This window comes from Alligator mississippiensis, chromosome 1, assembly GCF_030867095.1.
Source record: "Alligator mississippiensis isolate rAllMis1 chromosome 1, rAllMis1, whole genome shotgun sequence".
NCBI lineage: Eukaryota > Metazoa > Chordata > Crocodylia > Alligatoridae > Alligator > Alligator mississippiensis.
Genome location: NC_081824.1, coordinates 339,367,523 through 339,387,137, shown reverse-complemented (window position 1 = coordinate 339,387,137; position 19,615 = coordinate 339,367,523). Strand labels below are relative to the sequence as shown.

General features: G+C 42.6%; 1 protein-coding gene across 3 annotated transcripts in view; it reads right to left on the bottom strand.

The window, feature by feature from the left end:
* The window catches only part of OCA2 (OCA2 melanosomal transmembrane protein), a 422,456-nt gene that overhangs the window by 299,115 nt on the left and 103,726 nt on the right, over nt 1-19,615 (bottom strand). For all 3 annotated transcript variants that reach the window (XM_059720961.1, XM_019485119.2, XM_059720962.1), the window contains 4 exons: nt 10,529-10,627; nt 8,705-8,893; nt 2,890-2,947; nt 263-335 (listed from right to left, as the gene is read on the bottom strand). In XM_059720961.1, coding sequence (XP_059576944.1) covers nt 263-335; nt 2,890-2,947; nt 8,705-8,893; nt 10,529-10,627 — 419 coding nt within the window. The remainder of the gene's footprint in view (nt 1-262; nt 336-2,889; nt 2,948-8,704; nt 8,894-10,528; nt 10,628-19,615) is intronic.

Here is a 19,615-nt window from a genome sequence, read left to right as displayed (position 1 = left end):
TTCATTTAATAATTCAGCTCCTTTTTCAAGACATAAGCAGAAGGCAAGTGGTACGCTTTATTATCATTTGGATAAATTACTTTGGAAATAAGTTGGTGAATCAACTACCTTTTTCACTTTAGAAGCAGTTCTATTGTACAGTGTCAGACACTAAGAAAACACTTTCAGTATCTAAATTAGAAAGCAGCAAAGAAAACTTTTTATATAAAATTTACCAATGAAACTGCACTGCTGTTATAAGCAAATATCTGATAAAGGATACAGTAGCTTTCCAAAGGTGACACAGCCAACATCTGCCAGGAGACTCCTTGATCTGGATAAGTGCTAAACAAAATCTATGAAAACATGCAAAAGGCCATTCATTGCATTGTTAAAGAGTTAGCAACACTTACCCAAGCCATCTCAAAAGTATAAAATATTACATTTTCCTTTATGATTCATGGAAGGTTTTTATAATTCACTACAATATATGAGCATGTTGTGAATACACAACAATCCTGTATTCACAACATATATATGTACATGTAACTCCAGATTTAAAACCAGGCCTGTGATGTATAAGGGCCACTGGTGTTGAAGACATACTTTATCTTCCAAGCTCATGCATTTTATTTATTTTAATCAAATTTTGATTATAAAGTTTTGAGCTGGTCTTAGAGGCCTATCTGAAAAGCCTATCTGTCCTAGCCGAGGGAATACAGCCATTGCCCACTGTGCCCTCTGATAGAGTACTGCCAGAGTAAGATCCCTCATGAAGAAAAGAAGGTAACGTCCTCCTGTCCAAAACTATTGCAACCCCAAGGTTCATAGATGTACATAGCAGTCAAGAGCTTCACTCTAGCTATTCAGCAGCAAAGTTTTCTAAGGATGGAAAAAGATGTCACCTTTTGTTGCCTTTGTGCCACTATAAAAATTCTTATTATGACACAAAAAGAAAGCAAATAGACGTCCATACCTTTTATCGTGCTACAAATGTGATCCCAACAAAAGGTACTAATAATTTGTGCTGCTTTATTGTGGCAGATGTCTATTTGCTTTATGGCAGGAGAGCATGGGTAGCCAGAGCTGCATGGGCAGCCACCCTGGGCAGGCACTCTCAGGGCTTGAGGGTGTTGGCCCTCAGATTTCCCATGCAAGATGGAGCCCCTGGTGCCTCAGAGGCACCTGCCCAACTTTCCCCTCTTCCAAAGATGTGCCACCAGGATCTCCACGGCGTATCTCTGGAAACAGGGGAAGTTGGGGTTCCCTGCTGTCAGAGACGCACCCTGGCAATCTCTTGGGCATATGTCTAGAAGCAGGGAAAGACTTTACCCACTTTCAGAAATGTGTCTCTGGCAATCTCCAGAGTGTCTCTCTAGAAGCAGGGAACCTGGCAACATCTATTTCTAGCTTGAGTTACAGATGCCTCCCTGCTCTGCCTCTATCTTCCATCTGTCACAACAGTGTAACTGCTGCTGAATCATGAATCAATGCCGTTCTGCATGCTCTTTCTCTCTGTTCTTCAGAGATGCAGGGAAACAAAGAGCTAGGTCCTATTCCACCTATAAGGCACTTAAACGTGATCCTATTTCACATTGCTCATGCTCTTGAAAAACCTAATACAATGACATGGGGCCTCCCCTGCTATACTGCCTTTCTATGACTTAGTTTTAAGGCTAAGATAACTGCATGTTACAAAAATAGATGTATTTTACATCAAAGTTGTAATTGGTTTTAAAGATCTTCAGGGAAACAGGATCTCAGTGTGGATTAGGATTACACTTTGATGCTTAACAGGTGTTATAGGACCTGGCTCTACATGTGCCTTTTTTGTCATTCTCAGAGCAGTCAGGAAAGAAAGCATAGAACAATTCTGGATCTGGCTGATTCACAATGCGCAAAGCGGATCAGTTTGCTGAAAATGCCTAAAGGGGACAATGACGATGCAACAGAGTCAGACAATCCAAGAGGAAGGAAAATGAGCATCTTGAAAGACAGACTAAGAGGAGCAAACTAGATTCAAGCAATGAGAAAGATAAAGCCACTGCAAGGAGTAAAGAATGCATTGAGGAGCTGGAGATGGGGGGGAAGCACATATGGGGGCTTATAAGAAAGAGAAACACCAGATGAAATGTTCTGCATGGGGAAAAAGAGATGAGAATATTAGACTGCAAGTCAAAGATAGAGGAGGAAAGGAGGCAGAGGAAGAAGAGAAGTAGAGAAGAAGTAAAGACAGATGTATAGGAACTAGAAATATGTCATGAGTCAGAACAGAAGGGTTCAAGGAAAGGATGCGTTTCAAGTTTGATTCTGTGAGAGCTAGCTAGAAAGTATAGTGGTATCTAATGCTGTCTATGGTAAGAAATCCCATGATCCTTCCAGCTTTATTTTATTCTTGAAATAGGACTATATGCTATGGACCTTTGATGGCTGCTAGCACGTCTCTGCCCGACGAGAAGTTCTACAGCGACCTATAGTTTAATAACCATTAGGCACAACAAGCAATCCATTCACAGTTTTTTGGGCCTCTTTCCACTCTGCCAAGAGTTCCACATAAATTTGAGGGAAAAGGAAAGGCATTTATTAGTAAGACATTTTGACCAATGAAGGTTTAAGAATGTCTTCAACGTTAAAATAGTACTTGAAGACCCATCCCAAAATTATTTTGCAGCCATTAGATACATTTATACTAATGAGCTGAACACGCCTCTCCAAACTACACTCCATAATCCTTGCTAATGTTAGCTAGCCCCCCAAATAGTTGTCTGAATAGACCATAAATTCTGCTACTTTTTTTTTTATGAAGATAGGATTTGAACTTTAAGTGATGATACTTCTAAAAATCAGTACATTGTTAATTTTAAAGAATTAAGTCAAACAGAAAAAAAATGTTGCAAATCCAGTACTTACAGAGCACACAACGACAAAAATAAAAAGGCCCAAAACTTTTAGGAATCGTAAACAGCATCTGAAATGTAAAAAAATAAGTTTTTATTGAAACATTATGAACAAAAGTCAATTGTATTCTATTAGTGTCTGTGCCTTCATAGGGGTTAGACAGATGTAACAATTATATCAATACCAAAGATATTACAGGCTGTCAGGATACAACTTGTTCATCAACATGATCCTATAGTGATACAAATGTAGCAAAACCTTGTTACATTCAGGCCACCTACAGTCATTACACTTTTACCTATATAAGTGATGAGAAACTGGTCTATACTTGTAACAGACCAGAAGTATGGCACAAAACCGATCTATACTCATAAAAGAACAAACATTTGGCGCACACAGACTAATTTAAAAATGGCAGAACCCAGTCTAAGTATCCCCTAGGGACAAATGTGTGTTCTGTTTCCTACCAATCTAAACTACGCCACTTACAGAAAACTGTGTAATTTATATTGATTCCTTCTTGAGCTTTTTAAATGTTTATACATTCAAAAATGTTTGAATATCTTTGACTTCAGGATCAAAGTTAGAGTGATTTAGCAAACTGGTAGAAGTATAGAATTAGGCAGCTCTAACATTTACAATATAATAGCCGATTCATTCTTCCCTAGCAGCAGCTCCCTCTTCCCTTTAAAGTGGTTAAAATAGGGGTTGGCAACAGTTTTGGACAGTGTGCCAAAACACCCGCAAACTTGGCTTGCAAGATGTTGGTGTGCCAGGGGTAGAAGGTGGGGGAGCTATGAGGGGCCCAATCCTTATTGTGACAGTGCAGCCCTGGCCCCTTCCCTGCTGCCTGCCCCGAGGTACACATGCCAGGCAAAATGCTTTCATCTGCCACACCTTTGCCGGAGGTTGCCTACCCCTGGGTTAAAAGATATATTGAACGAGTAGCTTGAGAATTTAGTGTCCCAAAGAGCGGTGAGAACTCGGTAACATACAAATAACCATCAATAATCATGAAGGGCCCCAATTTGTAGATCTTAAAAATACAAAGCTATTTTTTCACTTCAGTGAAGTTTTCTTTGCATAAGAACTTATAGACAGGGCCTTGAATGCATTCTACTGATTTTTTAAAAAGAGCATTATCCAAAATGGTTTCTCCAAAATGTGACCATCTCTAAACATTACTCCTAATGTATTGCCTGGAAAGACATGGAAATGGCTCTAATCCTGCCCTTTGTTATGCAAAGCTGGACTTTTACATACCACCCTCCATTAATTTTAGTGACCCCTGTATTGATCTGGTTGTAGTATCTGGGATCAAATCTGGAGATATTTCTGTTTTAGAATTTACTGTATGCCTGCAATCAAAATATGTAGGTATACATCTTTTTCAGTGTCATTTATTATTTAAAAGAAGTAGATTGGTCAGTTCATCTTGCCAGAATTAATATTAAGTTCCAAATAACTAATCAACTGGGGGAGAAAAGAAAAGGAGTCAAATGTTTTTGGAAAGAGGGAACAGACATTCCAAGTTTCTCAAGGAGAAAAAAAAAAAAAGGATTTCTTTAAAAGTATCTTCTTAAAAGCAGTGTCTCAAATTTCTCTAGTTTCTGAACATTCACAGATGAAGTGGCTACCACAGACTCTGTTGGGTTTTTCATTATGGTTTTATTTATTAGTCTCACTGTGTATCTGTGCACACTGGACAAATTCTTGTATTAAAACAACTCAGTGCCATGAAATGTTCCATAATTGCAAAACAGTGTAATTGCAAAATAGTGCTTATTTTGGTAAGTGAGGCTTATTTAAAACCAACTTTTCTGCTTTAAAAAATGTTCATGTACCAGTAAGTATTTTAATGATTTATCATTTAAAAATAAGTTGTCTTTGTCATTTGTCTCTATTAATTCTTTGTTAATTGAAACATGAATCTCTCTCCCTGGCATTCTATCTAAAGGCAAAAACATTAAAACATTTCCCTGCCTCCCTGATAGCATGCTAAATCAATGGGTGGCTTTAAAAATGAAGATGACAAGGGGAAAAAAAAGACATTTCCTTGGGAGAAATGGACAAATAAGCTTAGAAGGGAATAGTCCAATAAATAGTTTTATCAACAGAAAAACATTGTGTAACCAAAAATTAAACTAGATTAGTTTAGACAGATTCAGAAATCATTTCTGAATCCCAGTGGAAATAAATTCCCTGCCTCAAATTCATTGGTACTTGTGGGAGAATTAGAAGATAACTTGGTGACTTGAGTATATTTTTGCCAACATTTAAAAAAAATAATGTTTTTATCTTTCTCTTTCTTCATCCAATCTGAATTATGATGGAGGGTATAAACAAATGTGCATGTGTCATGAATTCAATAGGGAAAGAGGAGGTACTTCTGCTCCAGACCACACAGCAGCTCTATTGTGCATAATCCTACAGAAATACACATGAGCTAAATCACTCCAGCTTTGAGCCTGGATGACGCAGGGTTAAAGCTGACGTGATTCTGCTACCCATACATGTATAGAGTTTTCAATCTTAATCATTTGCATCTATCCAAACTATGAGATGAGTAGAAAATATACCATCAAATCAGAATTGTAGGACTTTACTTATACATTGCACAGATTTACAGAATAACATGAGACAGAAGGAGATTTTGATACAAGTCTTCAAATATCTGAGGGGTGGTTATATGGAGGATGAAGATGAGCTATTTTCTATGGCTGCAGGGGACAAGGCACAGATAAATGGTGCTGAATTGCAGCAAAGGAATTTAGGTTGGCTGTTTGGAAGATCTTTCTCCCTGTGAGGGTGGTTAAGCTTTGGAGCAAGCCACCCAGAGGGGCTGTGAAATCCCCAACCTTGAATGGTTTTAAGAGCAGGTTAGATGGACCCTTGGCTATGATTGATTAGTCAAGTATGATCCTGCCTTGAGTAGACCTCCCAAGGTCTCTTCCAACTTTGCTTAGAATCACAGAACTGTAAAGGTAGCAGAAAAGCAGTTTCTTTTAGAAACAAAACATTCTAGTCTCTGGGGAAAAATGAAATAAGCAAAACAAAAAAGAGCAATGGCCAACTTTTAATCACAAAAGCAATTGTCAGTGCCTCCAGATCGATAAATATCTGAAAGCTACAACTAAGCTGGTTGTTTGGAAAATACCTGATACAGATTTATTTAATTATAAATATCTCTCTCTACTGATTATTCTCTCTAAGCATACAACTAATATTTTCTTAAACTTACTATTTTACAAATTTTTAAAGCCCTGTGCAGATTAAAATTAGATTTAATGTATCTGATACATTTTCAGGCTGCACTTTCAAATGATGTTTCAGTAGCTCCAACTGAAACAAGAAACAAGATGACAACTTCATTTTAAGCTACAATAGAAACCAGGAGCATTAATTGAGCCTTTATGAGTTCATAACTACTCATCTGTAAGCAACAAATTCATCCTGAAATGCTGACAAGATATAATATAACGCTTTTGAAAGTGGTTATTTTATTGATTAAGTGTAGCATTTCAAAAGGTTGTTGTTTGTTTGCCTGGCTGTTTTGGCACTCTATTGCAGAAGCAGTTTTCTAAGAGCTTACAAACAGGATATGATCATCTACTGACTTAACCATATTTAGAAATCTGTGCCTGGCTCTGCAAATATAATCTGGCACAGCAATGCAAGTACAAATTCTGTGCCAAATTCTTTGCTGATTTATGCCTCCAGTGCAATCCCATTGGACTACAATGGGGCTGTATGTATTGTATATTTGTGCAGAATTTCACCCTCCATTTTTAATCTTAATCCTTTGGAACCAGATCCTCATCTAGAGTAAACCAGCATAGCTCAATTAACTCCAGCCAACTTACTCCAGCTGAGGATATGGGCCTTTATGTAACTTCAGCAATACTGGACTGAAAATCTCTCTCAGCAAACCCTGCCAGGACAGCATAGGACTTTCCCAAAAGTAAACTTCCGCTGCACTGGAAATTATTGATTAAATAAATAAAAAACCAAAAGCAGGACCTCAATAAAATAAAATGTTAGCTCTAGTGGCAGGTACTGCAAAAAACAATGCTGTGCAGTTGTCAGCTTCTGTTCGAGCTGTGACCATTGTAACCAATACAGTTAACCTGCTCTGCTTACTCACCAAGTGTAAAATAGGGCAAAACCCCATTTTTCTCAAAGATCCATAATTTTAAAAAAGAGCAACAAATATGAAACAGTGAGCTAAGGCAAAACACATGCACTGAAAAAAAAAAAAAAAAACCACAGGTATTTTATGAAAGGATGGCAAACTGTAGGTCCAGGAGTTGATATAGAGATATGTAACCTTATGTATAGCTTTTGCCTAATTATTAGGGCTGTGCGAAGTTTCGGTTCCTGATGTGATTTGGCAGAGATTCAGCCCAATTCAGTGGCCGAATCTCCGAATCTGAATCAAATCAGGAGTCCCTTTAATCTCTCCAAATCGAATCAGAACCCTCTGAATCAATTCGGAAAGATTCAGAGATTCAGACATAGACACAGCTTTAAGTGTTTTTTCTATATACCTCGAGGTGCCAGGTGGCTTGTGAATGCTATGGCTGAGGGAGTGTCCCACAGAACCGTGAGGGACTCTCCAGCGTGCTCAGCAGCAGACCCAGAGGCACTTCTGGTCCACCTCTGGGTCTGGCGGGGAGCATGCAGGGGACCCCCTGCATCCCCCTGGCTCAGCAACTGGTGCCTCCTGGGTGTGGGGGGGTACCTGGGGTCCCCAATGGCCAACTGCTGAGCTGGAAGGGCACGGGGGGGCCCCCCCAGTGTGCTCCCCGGTGGACCCGGAAGTGGACCAGAACCACTTCCATGTTCGCCGCCAAGCACGCAGGGGGGCCCCCCACACTCCTGTGGGACACTTCATCCACCCCACTATCACAATGTTCACAAGCCATGCCTGATACCTCAAGGTATGTAGAAAAAAAACATATAAAGCTGTGTCTGTGGCCAAATTGCTGATTCTCCAAATCAGTATCAAATTTCAGGTTCAGATTCTGATGAATCAAATCAGGGACAGTGCTCCGAATCAATTAATCAAATCACTGTCCCCGATTCGGGCCAAATCTGAATCCAAATCGAATACAGCCTGTTTTGCACACCGCTACTAATTATTGCAGGTCAAACTAGAACTTAAAAAGTCATGAAGGGACACAGGGAATTAGCATTCGGGAAAGAGTTTCTTCACCTAAAAACCTAGCCAATGTTGTGAAATTTTATATTCAAATTCATGTTGCATTGATTTATTTTAAATTTACTAATAAAACTAAGCCCCACAAGTGTAGGCTTTATACAGCAGGTACACCCCTAATAAAATATTTAAAAGGTAGAAGTCTGCCAGCCATTTCTGATAATGCTTTCTACAACTGTAAATATAGAAAGCTATTATCATTATACATTATATTTTTAGAGATGGTGATAGTTAAATACTGTATAAATAAAAGACTGCTTACTCAGGCCTAAGTTAAACACCATAGAACTACTGAATGTATCTAAAATAGCACATTCTGGAAGAGCCCAAGGGTTAAAATTGAACAGAATTTCAAAGGTGTCAAGACAGCCTGTTTCCTTTCACATGTAAGTATATACCTGGTGCTTGTATAAGAAGGGGACAATAGATTATAAGCAGATTGATTTTTAAGCTAGACACTCTGTCGAAACCTATGACACAACATGCCCCAAAGTACAAAGTGTTATTTTACTCATTTGCAGGAAATAAATCAATTGCAAGGCATATTCCCTTAGTCATTGACCCTTGTAGAAATAATAAAAATTTAAAGAATACACTTTGAATTCAGACCTCATCTTTGATATATTGAACTTGACGTGAAGGTTGTCCAAGAGTTCACATTTCTCAGATGAAGCAGATCTAGACAAGCTAGTCATTTCACTTCCCAGCTGAGACCTTTGCTCAAATTCTGCAGAGCTGTTGTCCCATGAATCATCCTCCATGGTGAAATCTGAATTATGAAGAGCCATGTATCGTAACCTATAACACAATTATATCCTTAATATTAAAACATTGGTAAATCCTGATCTTATGCATGTTTAACTTTACTTTGACTTTAATGGACACAGTAAAAGTAAGTACATGCCTAAGAGTCTGCCAAACTGGGGAAACAGTCAGTGCAATGATTCATGGCAGAATCATTATCTGACCAACTGTGAGATTCTGAGAAAAGCATTTAACCTTATGTTGGGGCTCTGTAACATAGTTTAGGAATGTTCCTTGCTAAACACACAAAATCCTCTATGCAACTGTGGATGTGCTTACACATTACAATTAGCACATGCTAACTCTAAGGGATGTTAGTTTGTGCTAAAGTCAGCACGCACAGGGAGCAGTCACACATTAAGGGTTAATACCCTCTCTAACAAGCGTTGTTCAAACCTGCCACTAGAGGGCTAGTGACCAGGACCATGGCTAGGAGCTGCAAGGCTGCTCCATGCCTGCAACATTCACCAGCCCTCTAATCTCAGTATAGGCTGGGGGGTCCGCTATACTGCATGGATTGCCCCCTACCTGATCTCCTGCTCTGCCCCCTGTATCACTCTCTCCTCCCGCATCTTGATCACCACCCTCAATGATCGTATTACCCTCCCAATCACCCCCTCCAGATCACCGCCCTGCTGCCCCAATCAGCCCCACAGCATTGGCATCACCAGCAGGGAGGGGGACTCCCACTCCTTGCCTGCTCCCAAGCTCCCTGTAGCCCACACTGTGCCTACATGCCCAGATTCAGCCCCCACCAAGCCCTGTGGATGTCTGGTAGCTCCTTGCCCCCCTCTCTCCTGCCTTCGCTTCAGCTGTGGGGGCTGGACCTAGGCATACAGGTCTGGTGCAGGCTTCAGGGAGCCCTGGAGCAGACAAGTAGGGAGAATCCCCACCATTGCCACAGCTCTTGGGCTAATCAGGGTGGTAGGGAGGTGATCTGGGGGTAGAGCAGCTAATTGGGGAATGGGAAGGGGGCATCCAGGTGCTAATAGGAATCATCCAGGGGTGATTCAGGGAGTTGGAGGGGAAACCAGACTACCAGTTCTCCTCCCATCCTCCTGCCCTCTCCATCCTACAATCCTGCCCCCTCCCACCTTCCCCATGCCCCCCCTCCACTCATCCTCCCTGCCCTCTTCACCCCTTTCCCCTCTATCCCTATTTACCACCTGCTTTCCAGTTGTCACCCAGGACAGTAAAGGCCTGGATGATAGCTAGTCCACCTAGGAGCAGTGCCTCCTGGGATATAGGAAAACTGCATATTACTAGTTTTATCTTAATTGAACAGCTAGAAGTTAATTTAACTCAAGCTAAGTAGCACAGCTCAAAAAAAAACTATTATTGCCCACAGTGGCATAACTTTAAGATGCCTAGCACATGTTTATGAGCTTTAATATGCAATCATTCAAGTTTAAAATGTTTTAACCCTGTCTAATTGTAATGTGTAATCTCACTTAATGCTTTGAAACATACAGACTGAACATACTACCGTGATGTCACCTCCTCCTCTCATGACCCCGTTGTCCATCAAGCTGCTTCCCAGAATGCCTCAGGTTAGTATGTCAGAAGGAAAAGTGCAGAATAGAACAGAATGGAATAGAATCCCTTTCACTTGAAACAAAAATAACCCACCCATTTTCCTCTGATGAAACCTTCAGCAAAGGTGTCTTCTCTGTAAAGCAGTTGTCTTTTGATCTCATGTTGAATAACTTGGGCAAACTGAAGTGATACCTTGAAAAATGGGGGAGACAAAGTGGCTGATTATCGATAATCACTATCACCTAAGGTTCTACATAAAATGTTGTTTGATAAAAAGCACATTTAGCTAATTAAATGCTAACTCAGCAAGTGAGGGATGGCCTGGAGCTGCTTACCAAAAACTGCAGACAAAATTCTATCCATTCTTCAAATAGGATCTCACATCAGTTTCCCCCCAAAATTATTCCACATACAGAACACAGAAGTTATACAATGCAAGTTAATACCAAAGAGAACTATAGATCAAGGAATGGATTTTTATTAAAAATTTAGGGTGGTCTTCTAAGTTTGTGGCCAGACCAAAGCGCTGCTGGGTCAAAGGAAATACTTTGAAGTGGCTGAGATACTATTTCCTCCCCTTTTATCCAATGTACTAGCCATTTAAATGTTGTGAATCCTTCGAACTTCCTTTGATTCATCCTTACCCATAGATGTTCAGGTAGTATCAATGGTGAAAAAAGGCCTTTTTGGCCTGGGCTTGCTAGGAAACTCTGCCAAGCAAGAGAATCTGGCCATGGAAATACATTCTTATTACTTCAAAGCTAGATAACACTAACCTACTGTATCTGGAGCCAAGAGTAGAAAATGCAGAGGCTCTAACATGGGCAAAATGAATCAATCTACTTCTTCATTGGTTTGGATCACTACAGCTGCAATAACCCTGGGCTATGATCCTTCCATGAGCTCCCAATCTACTTCTGCTGCTGGCAAAAAAAAAAAAAAATAGCTGGCCATGGTGTCCCAAACCTTTAATAAGCTAATGGCCTGTTGCTTCAAGAACTGTATCTTCATCCCTGGCTGCCAAGAAAGTATTGGTAAAATGAGACTGAAGTAAGAGCGCGTTAATGACTGAGTAGGTATGGCACGCTCAGGAGAAGTCCAGCTACACGAGTGGAAAAAAGATCTGAAAAGTGGGGAAACAAAAATGACTCATGGCTACATAAATAGAAATGAGGCGTCTGTAGGCAAAATAAGATTTTATCTCAAGAAATTAGTAAGTGATCTCTATAGGGAGATTGAATTAAACCTAGATTCATTGGAAATAGGAGTTACAGAGAACACTTAAATATAGTACAACCTTATTGTAATGAAATCCCCAGGATCCAGAGAAAAGTTCATTAAAAGGGGATGTTCACAGGAATAGCATTATTCACTTTGCTGCTGCAAAATAATGAGGGGGGGTTATAATGAGTTTGTGTTATAAACTGACCCCTTGTGCTAAGGAAAGGAGAAAGAATAAAATTATGAACTCACAAAATGTGCATGTACAGGTAACAGAACTTTTTGCATAACCCCACAAAGATTTACACATGCTTAAATATGAATAGTTAAAATAAATGTGATCACTCAGGGCTAACCTTAGATTGCTGAATTAATTTGCCAGTGATTGATCAGTTTTCACTACCATTTGTGGGCCATCCTTGGCCTATGTAAATTGAAAATGGGACAGTCTGGAATGAAATTTAACCTTTCCCACTGATACATTGTTAGGGCAATATAGCGCACTCTACCAGTTGTGTGAAGTGATGCCTCTAGACTCCAAGGCTGTTAATAAGTTAACTTTTTTTTTTTTGCATCAAAAGTTTAAAACTTAATCCCTCACTTAACACTCATCATAGCCTAGAACATAAAATGTAGCATTTTGAAATACTGGAGATTTTTGCTAAATAAAACAATAGTACAAATACTAACATAACTTGCTATTTTAGGTGCACTGAACATTAACAATACACTCAACATTCTCTGGAGAAATTTACATCAGAGGATGACATGTTTAATAAAAATTCTCAATGTTGGACATGGGGGTAAGTTGTAGCTGTGTTGGTCTAAAGGTATAGGCAGACAAGGTTCTTTAGGTAAAAATGGTCTTTTATTAGACCAACTCAAATAGTTGGAAACATTCTTCTTTGCAAGCTCTCAGGTACAGATACCCTTCATAAGGCAGAGTTAGACATGGCTTTACATATTCAGATTCTTAAACTCACGTTATGATGTCCTACCACAAAAAAACAATTAACTGCTTCTTCTGTTAAGCAACATGCTAGAACCCACAGCACTAAAAATAGACACTTCATGGTGTTATTTATTAATTATTTCACTATCACCATATGGTATCAACCTTTTCACAAGAACACATGCTAACAATGAAAGTAAAGTCTCTGATTGGTAACCCAAAAACATTTGACAAACACTGATTATTTTTTACTAATGATTTGTTATTTGGAACTTAATGTTAGCTCTACCAAGATGCACTGGACCCCTGATCTAGCAAGCTGATAATTTACTACACAAGCTGAATCTACATCTGAATTGACTGCAGCACAAACACACCCTAAGGGCTACATGCTGTTCCTTATTCAAGAAACCTGGTAAAACCACTCTCTAAGGTGAGTAATCACACAGAATACTGAAGAACAAAGTTACTGCAGAAAACACAACCAAAAAGGTGATGTCAGAAGTAAACTGCATAATCTAACAGTCTCCTGGGGGTTATTTCAAGATTCTGTGATTCAGGCCATCCTCTACTTTGGTGTAGAACATGTCCAGAATTTATTGATGCCTAATTTTTCCCCTTTAAATCACCTCTGAATTTGGCTGTAGAGCTTCATTTGGGGACTAGGAAAGAATAACCAATATAATGAAACTTCAGATCACAAAGTGGAACTCATTAGTCTGTGATGCTATCAATTTATACAGAGTAAGGGGAGAAGGAAGGGAAAATAGAAGAGCAGGAAGGATAAAAGAAAAGGTCAGTCTCAGTGAAATCAGAAGTCCCAACTCTTGAAAGTTGTCATTGTTCTACTCAGACAGAAAAAGAGATTGAGATAAACTATGAAGAAAATGAATGGACAAAGGGACCCATAAAGGTGAACGTTTTGGATTCGGAAGAAAAGTTAGAAAAATCACAACAAAGGAATAGCATGGGCTAACAACTACCAAGAATAAAACACATTCCAATTCAGAGAGGCCTCACACAAGGCCTCTTGCACCTCTAGAAGCTCTATGCAGTGGCTACACGAGGCATCAGTCATGTGCAACATCAAAAAGCTCATTTGGGGACAAAGCAGAGATAATCTGGGAAGGGCCAATGATCCACATTCACATAGATTTAATGTTGTACTTTGCAGCAGCATGAAGTGTGTTTGAAGTATGCAAGATGCAAGGATTTCTTTAGGGATCTACCTTTTAGATTGGACGAACTGCATATCCTAGCTGAGCAGTTGGTCCAGTAAAAGGTAAGACCCTAAGAAATCTTTGCTTCTTGCATTATTCCTGGACCATCACAGCTACAACATCATTCTAAAGCTACCAGGGTTTCTAGTGGTAATTCTGGGGGATCTTTGGGTAAATGGTTGCAAACAACCTCAATGACCGAATAAACTCCCTCAAACCCTATATCTCTACAACTTCTAGATATGTCCACCCTACTGCCCCCTCCACTTCTGGCTACAGGCAATCAGGTAGAAACACCCAATGGCCCAAAAACCTATCAGCAACTCCCCATTCAACTGGCTTATCCTAAACTACTATGGCAGTAACTAAATAGTCCTTATTCCAGAGGAAAACAACACAATAAACTTTAAACCCAGAAATCTCTCTACTTTGTGAAGGATATCTTCACAACCAAAGGAGCTGTGTATTTAGAGCCAGATCCTCAGCTCTGCTGCACTTACATTCAGTGCAGGTGATGGCATGGAGGGACAGAGGTAAAGGTACCTATGAATTCACTTTTCTGCACTCACAGTCCAGAGCCAAAATATTTCCAGAATCACTTAAAGCAGGAAAAATACCATATGTATCTTCACATAAAGAATTAACCATATTGATTTCAACTGCATCTTGAGGGGAAAGATAACATTAGCTTCCCCCAAAACTTAGGGGGAAAGATAACATTAATAATGCTCATGAAGAAAAAAAATTCTGTTTCAAGAATATACCACTATGAACAATGAAGAGTAAACAACAAAATCATGAACTATGAAAAAAAATGACAGTGCCTTTTCCAATAACTACAAAACACTATCACTATGGAAAGGTCGCTCTGGTGTACAGATTTCAGAAAAGAAAAGTATAGCCTGCCTCAAGTATAACTATAACTGCTGTCATGTGTTGTAGCTTCTTTTCCATTATTTATTCTCAATGTTTTTGCAGTGCAGCTGGAAATGTTGTCATTAATTAAGAGAAACTATTCTGAATACCGATAGTTGTATTCCTAACTCCTTCTCAGTACTGAGCATGGAGGTCTGGGAACACAGGGTGCAGAAATGACAATTTATACCCAATCTGGCCAGAGAAAGCAGCCTACAGCCATGACCAAACAAGTGCGGCAGACCGTTTAAAAAAAATGGCTGATGGGGGTGAAAATCTGAACCCTTATTGCATAAGGGTTCAGATGAAGACATTTCAAAATACAGCATTTCCTGTAACTTCTGTCTGCACTGCCTGCCGGCTTGTTGCTGTTTTCAGAATGGAAGCGCGGAAAAGGAGCAGAGAGAGTTTGGCCTGGAGTTTTTTCAGGCCTCACTGAAGTGTCAGGTGGGTGTATTGGAGCCTCCCCTCCCCGAAAGTGAGGGGGCTCCATTTCATGCATCCCATCCTCCAGTGCTGGCTGGGGAACACTTAGAATGAGCTCCCTCTACTCCCTTTCCCCGTCCCATTCAGAAAACAGCACAGGCTCACAGGGAGGAAACAGGCTACAGGCTTCCAGTCAGCACCTAGATTTCCCTTCCTCCTGGAACCAGCAGTGAACTTTTGTTTGGTCCTGGGGAATCATTGTAACTCCAAACACTTTCTGCAATGTATTCTCAGTTACAGCTGGAAGCTGCACTTCTGTCTGCACCTGAAGGTGGTACTGTTTTTTGAAGCTGGAACATTGAACAATGGAGAGAAGGCTCCTTTGTGTCCTGGTTACTGGCAAATGTGTTTGTAATCCCTGATTTACCTTGCAGAATTTCTTATGGTTTCCATAGGAATTGAGATAACTGAATGGCATGGCCAAAGCAAAGGCTTCTCCATAATAGAATCACAGAAAATTAGGGCTGAAAGAGACCTAAGGAGGTCATCTATCTATCTATCTATCTATTCCAACCCCCTGCTCAAAGCAGGACCATCCCCAACTATATCATCCCATCCAAGGCTTTGTCTAGCGGGATCTTAAAAACCTCTAAGGATGGAGAGTCCACAACCTCTCTGGGTAGCCTGTTCCAGTACTTTACTACCCTCTTAGTGAGAAAGTTCTTCCTAATATCTAACCTGAACTTCCCCTGCTCCAACTTGAGACCACTGTTTCTTGTTCTGTTCTCTACCACTGGAGAGAATGGTCTAGCTCCATCCTCTTTGTACCAACTTTTAGGTAGTTGAAGGCTGTTATTAAATCCCCCCTGTCTTCTCTTCTCCAGACTAAATAAGCCCACTTCCCTCAGCCTCTCCTCATAAGTCTTCCACAAGCCTCTATTTTTGTGGCCTTCCCCAGGACTCTCTCCAATTTGTCTATATCCTTTCTGTAGTGGGGGGCCCAAGAGTGGACACAGTACTCCAGATGTGGCCTCACCAGTACGCAATAGGGGGGATTAATCACTTCCCTCAATCAACTGGCAACGCTACTACTAACACAGCTCTGTATGCTGTTAGCTTTCTCAGCAAGGGCACACTGTTGACTTGTATTCAGATTATTGTCCAGTGTAACCCCCAGGTCCTTTTCTGCGGAGCTGCTGCTTGACCAGTCAGTCCCCAGTCTATACCAGGGCATCCTGTTCCATCCTAAGTGCAGGACTTTGCACTGATCCTTACTGAACTTCCAATTTGCCTAAGTCTCTCTGAATGCTAGCCCTACCCTCCAGCATAAACACTACTCTCCCCAGCTTGGTGTCATCCACAAACTCTCTGGAGGTGCACTCTATCTTATCTTGCAGATTGTTGATGAAGACATTGAACAAAACCGGCCCCAGGACTAACCCCTGGGGCACTCCACCTGATACTGACTGCCAACTAGACATGGAGCCATTGCTTACTACCCTTTGAGCCTGACAATCCAGTCAGTTTTCTATCTACCTTACAGTCCAGTAATCCAACCCATACTTCCTTAGCTTACTTGTGAGAATGTTGTGAGAGACTATATCAAAAACCTTGCTAACGTCAAGGTAGACCACATTCACTGCTCTCCCTGCATCCACAATGCCAGTCATCTCATCAAAGAAGGCAATCAGGTTGGTCAGGCATGACTTGCCCTTGGTGAGTTCAGGCTAACTGTTTCTAATACCTTCTTTTTCTCCAAGTGCTTAGAGATGGATTCCTTGAAGACTTGCTCCATGATTTTTCCAGGAACTAAGGTGAGGCTGACTGTTCTGTAGTTCCCTGGATCCTCCTCCTTCCCTTTCCTAAAGCTGGGCACTAGATTTGCCCTTTTCCAATTATCCAGGACCACTCCTGGCCACCGCAAGCTTTCAAAAATAATGGCCAGGCATTTTGTAATCACATTGGCCAACTCCCTCAGCACCCTTGAGTATATCCCATCTGGCCCCATGGACTTGTACACATCCAGCTTTTCTAAATAGTCTCTAACCTGTTCTTTCACCACTGTTGGATGCTCATCACCTCCCCAAACTGTGTTGCCAGGTGCAGTAGTCTGGGAGCTGACCTTGCTCGTAAAAACTTCAACCTTTTCCACATCATCTGTCACTAGGTTGCCTCTGCTATTCAGTAAGGGACCCACACATTCCCCGCTCTTTCTCTTGTTGCTGATATGATTGTAGAAACTCTTCTTGTTTCTCTTCAAGTCCCTTGCTAGCAGCAACTCCAATTATGCTCTGGCCTTCCTGATTTCATTCCTGCATGCCCAAGCAATACTCTTTGTCACGGCGGGGTCCTCACGGAGGGCCGTGATCTCCTTGAGGCCCTCTCACCGCGCTACTCCGGCCCGAGGGCACCCTCCATTCTCGCCCGCCACGTCTTGATGGAATATATAATAGGGAGGCTGCCTTGTGTTTCCTCGGGCCTGTCAGCTCCTGGACCCCTCGTGGGTCTCCCCGTACAATGGGCGCTACCCAAGCGCCCTAGCCTTATGGGCTATGCGTGGCTCCTACCTCCCCGATACCACGCCCCAAGCCTCGCAGATGTAATAGACGTTGTCCGGTCTATACGCCCGCTTCCCGGGCCTCCTCTCTAATGTGGCCCACTCTGGGCTCCCTCTCTCATGCCCAGCCTCTTGCTGGGACTCTCGTCTAGCCCACTCTGGGCCTCCCCTGCCGGTGTGGTTCCGCTTCGGGACTCTCTAGCGGGCCTCCGGTCCTATGGGCCAACCGCACGGATACCCTCCCCGACTCTGGCTCCCCACGCTGCTACTCCCTGTTTTCTCAGGGGCAACCGCAGCGCCCTGCCTTGGTCTGAAGGGGATTGCCGCGCTAGCCTGTGGCCGGGCTCGCTATGCCCGTGCGCCCACACTGGGCTACTCAACAAAGCACAATGGCGTTCCCCCTTTCTGGGGCTCACCGCACCCACACTGGGCCAATAACGTACAAGGGCGTTCCCCCTCTCTGGGGGCTCGCCGCGCCCACACTGGGCTACTCAATAAAACACATACTCAATAATGTACAAGGGCGTTCCCCCTCTCTGGGGGCTCGCTGCGCCCATGCTGGGCTACTCAGTAAAACACAATGGCGTTCCCCCTCTCCGGGGCTCGCCGCGCCCACACTGGGCTACTCAATAATGTACAAGGGTGTTCCCCCTCTCTGGGGGCTTGCCGCGCCCACGCTGGGCTACTCAGTATGGCCCCGCTCTCTAGGGCTGCTCAGTATGGCGCTCCCCCCTTCTCTGGGGCTCGCTGTGCCCACACTGGGCTACTCAGTAATACCGCCCCTTTCCTGGGGCCGGGGGGCTATGTTCCCCCACACGCAATCCGGGGTCTCAGTCCCCGTCCGCAACCTACGGGTTGCGCCCGCGACCCACTGGCCGCGCTCCTTGCCGCCAGCTGCTCGCGCAGTGGCGTGCGAGCTGCACCTTCGGGGTCTATGTTCCCCCACACGCAATCCGGGGTCTAGGTCCCCGTCTGCAACCTACGGGTTGCGCCCGCGACCTACTGGCTGCGCTCTTCGCCGCCAGTTGCTCACGCACTAGCGTGCGAGTAATTGAGGCCTCCTCCAACCCCTACAGCCTCACCCAAGCCTCCGGGTGTAATAATACAAACACAAAGCAAAACCACAAGCCCCTAGGCTGTAACACAAATGCAAGCCGCATGGCCATAACTCCTCATCATAGCTCAAGCCTCCAGGGCTATCATGAGCTGTACTTGCAACTTAGGCTCCTTCCCATATTTCGGCTGAGGGAGCTCCTGCCTCCCCGGCTGCTGGCAGAGAACTGCCAGCCTAGCCTCAGCCCTGAGCTTTATAAGGGCCAAGCCCTGCCCCCTACAGGCAGCTGGCTCCGCTTGGTTGCTCCGGCAACCCGCAGCTGCGCTCATTGCCTGAGCAACCCTCAGCTGGGCTTGTTATGTCCGGCCAGGGCACGTTCCCTCGCTCCCTGGCAGTTTCTCCTCCATAGGAGCAGGGGCACCGAGGTGCCCTGCGACACTCTTATATTTCTCCCTAGTTATTTGTCCAAGTCTCCACTTCCTGTAAGCTCCTTTTTGTGTTTTAGCTCACTGAAGCTAACTCAAGATGGTCTTCTGCCATACTTGCTAATCTTCCTGCACATCAGGTTGGTCCATTTCTGTGCCCTCAGCAAGGTTTCTTTAAAGTACAACCAGCTTTCCTGGAGTCTTTTCCCATTCAGACTGGTTCCCCAGGGAATTCTTCCCATCAGTTCCCTGAATAAGTCTAAGTCTGCTTCTCTGAAGTCCAGGGTCCTTATTCTGCTGCTCTCCTTCCTTCTTTTCCCCAGGATCCTGAATTCAGTCATCTATCTCATGGTTGCTGCAGCTCAAGTTGCCAGCCACTCCTACATTCCCCAACAATTCATCCCTGTTGG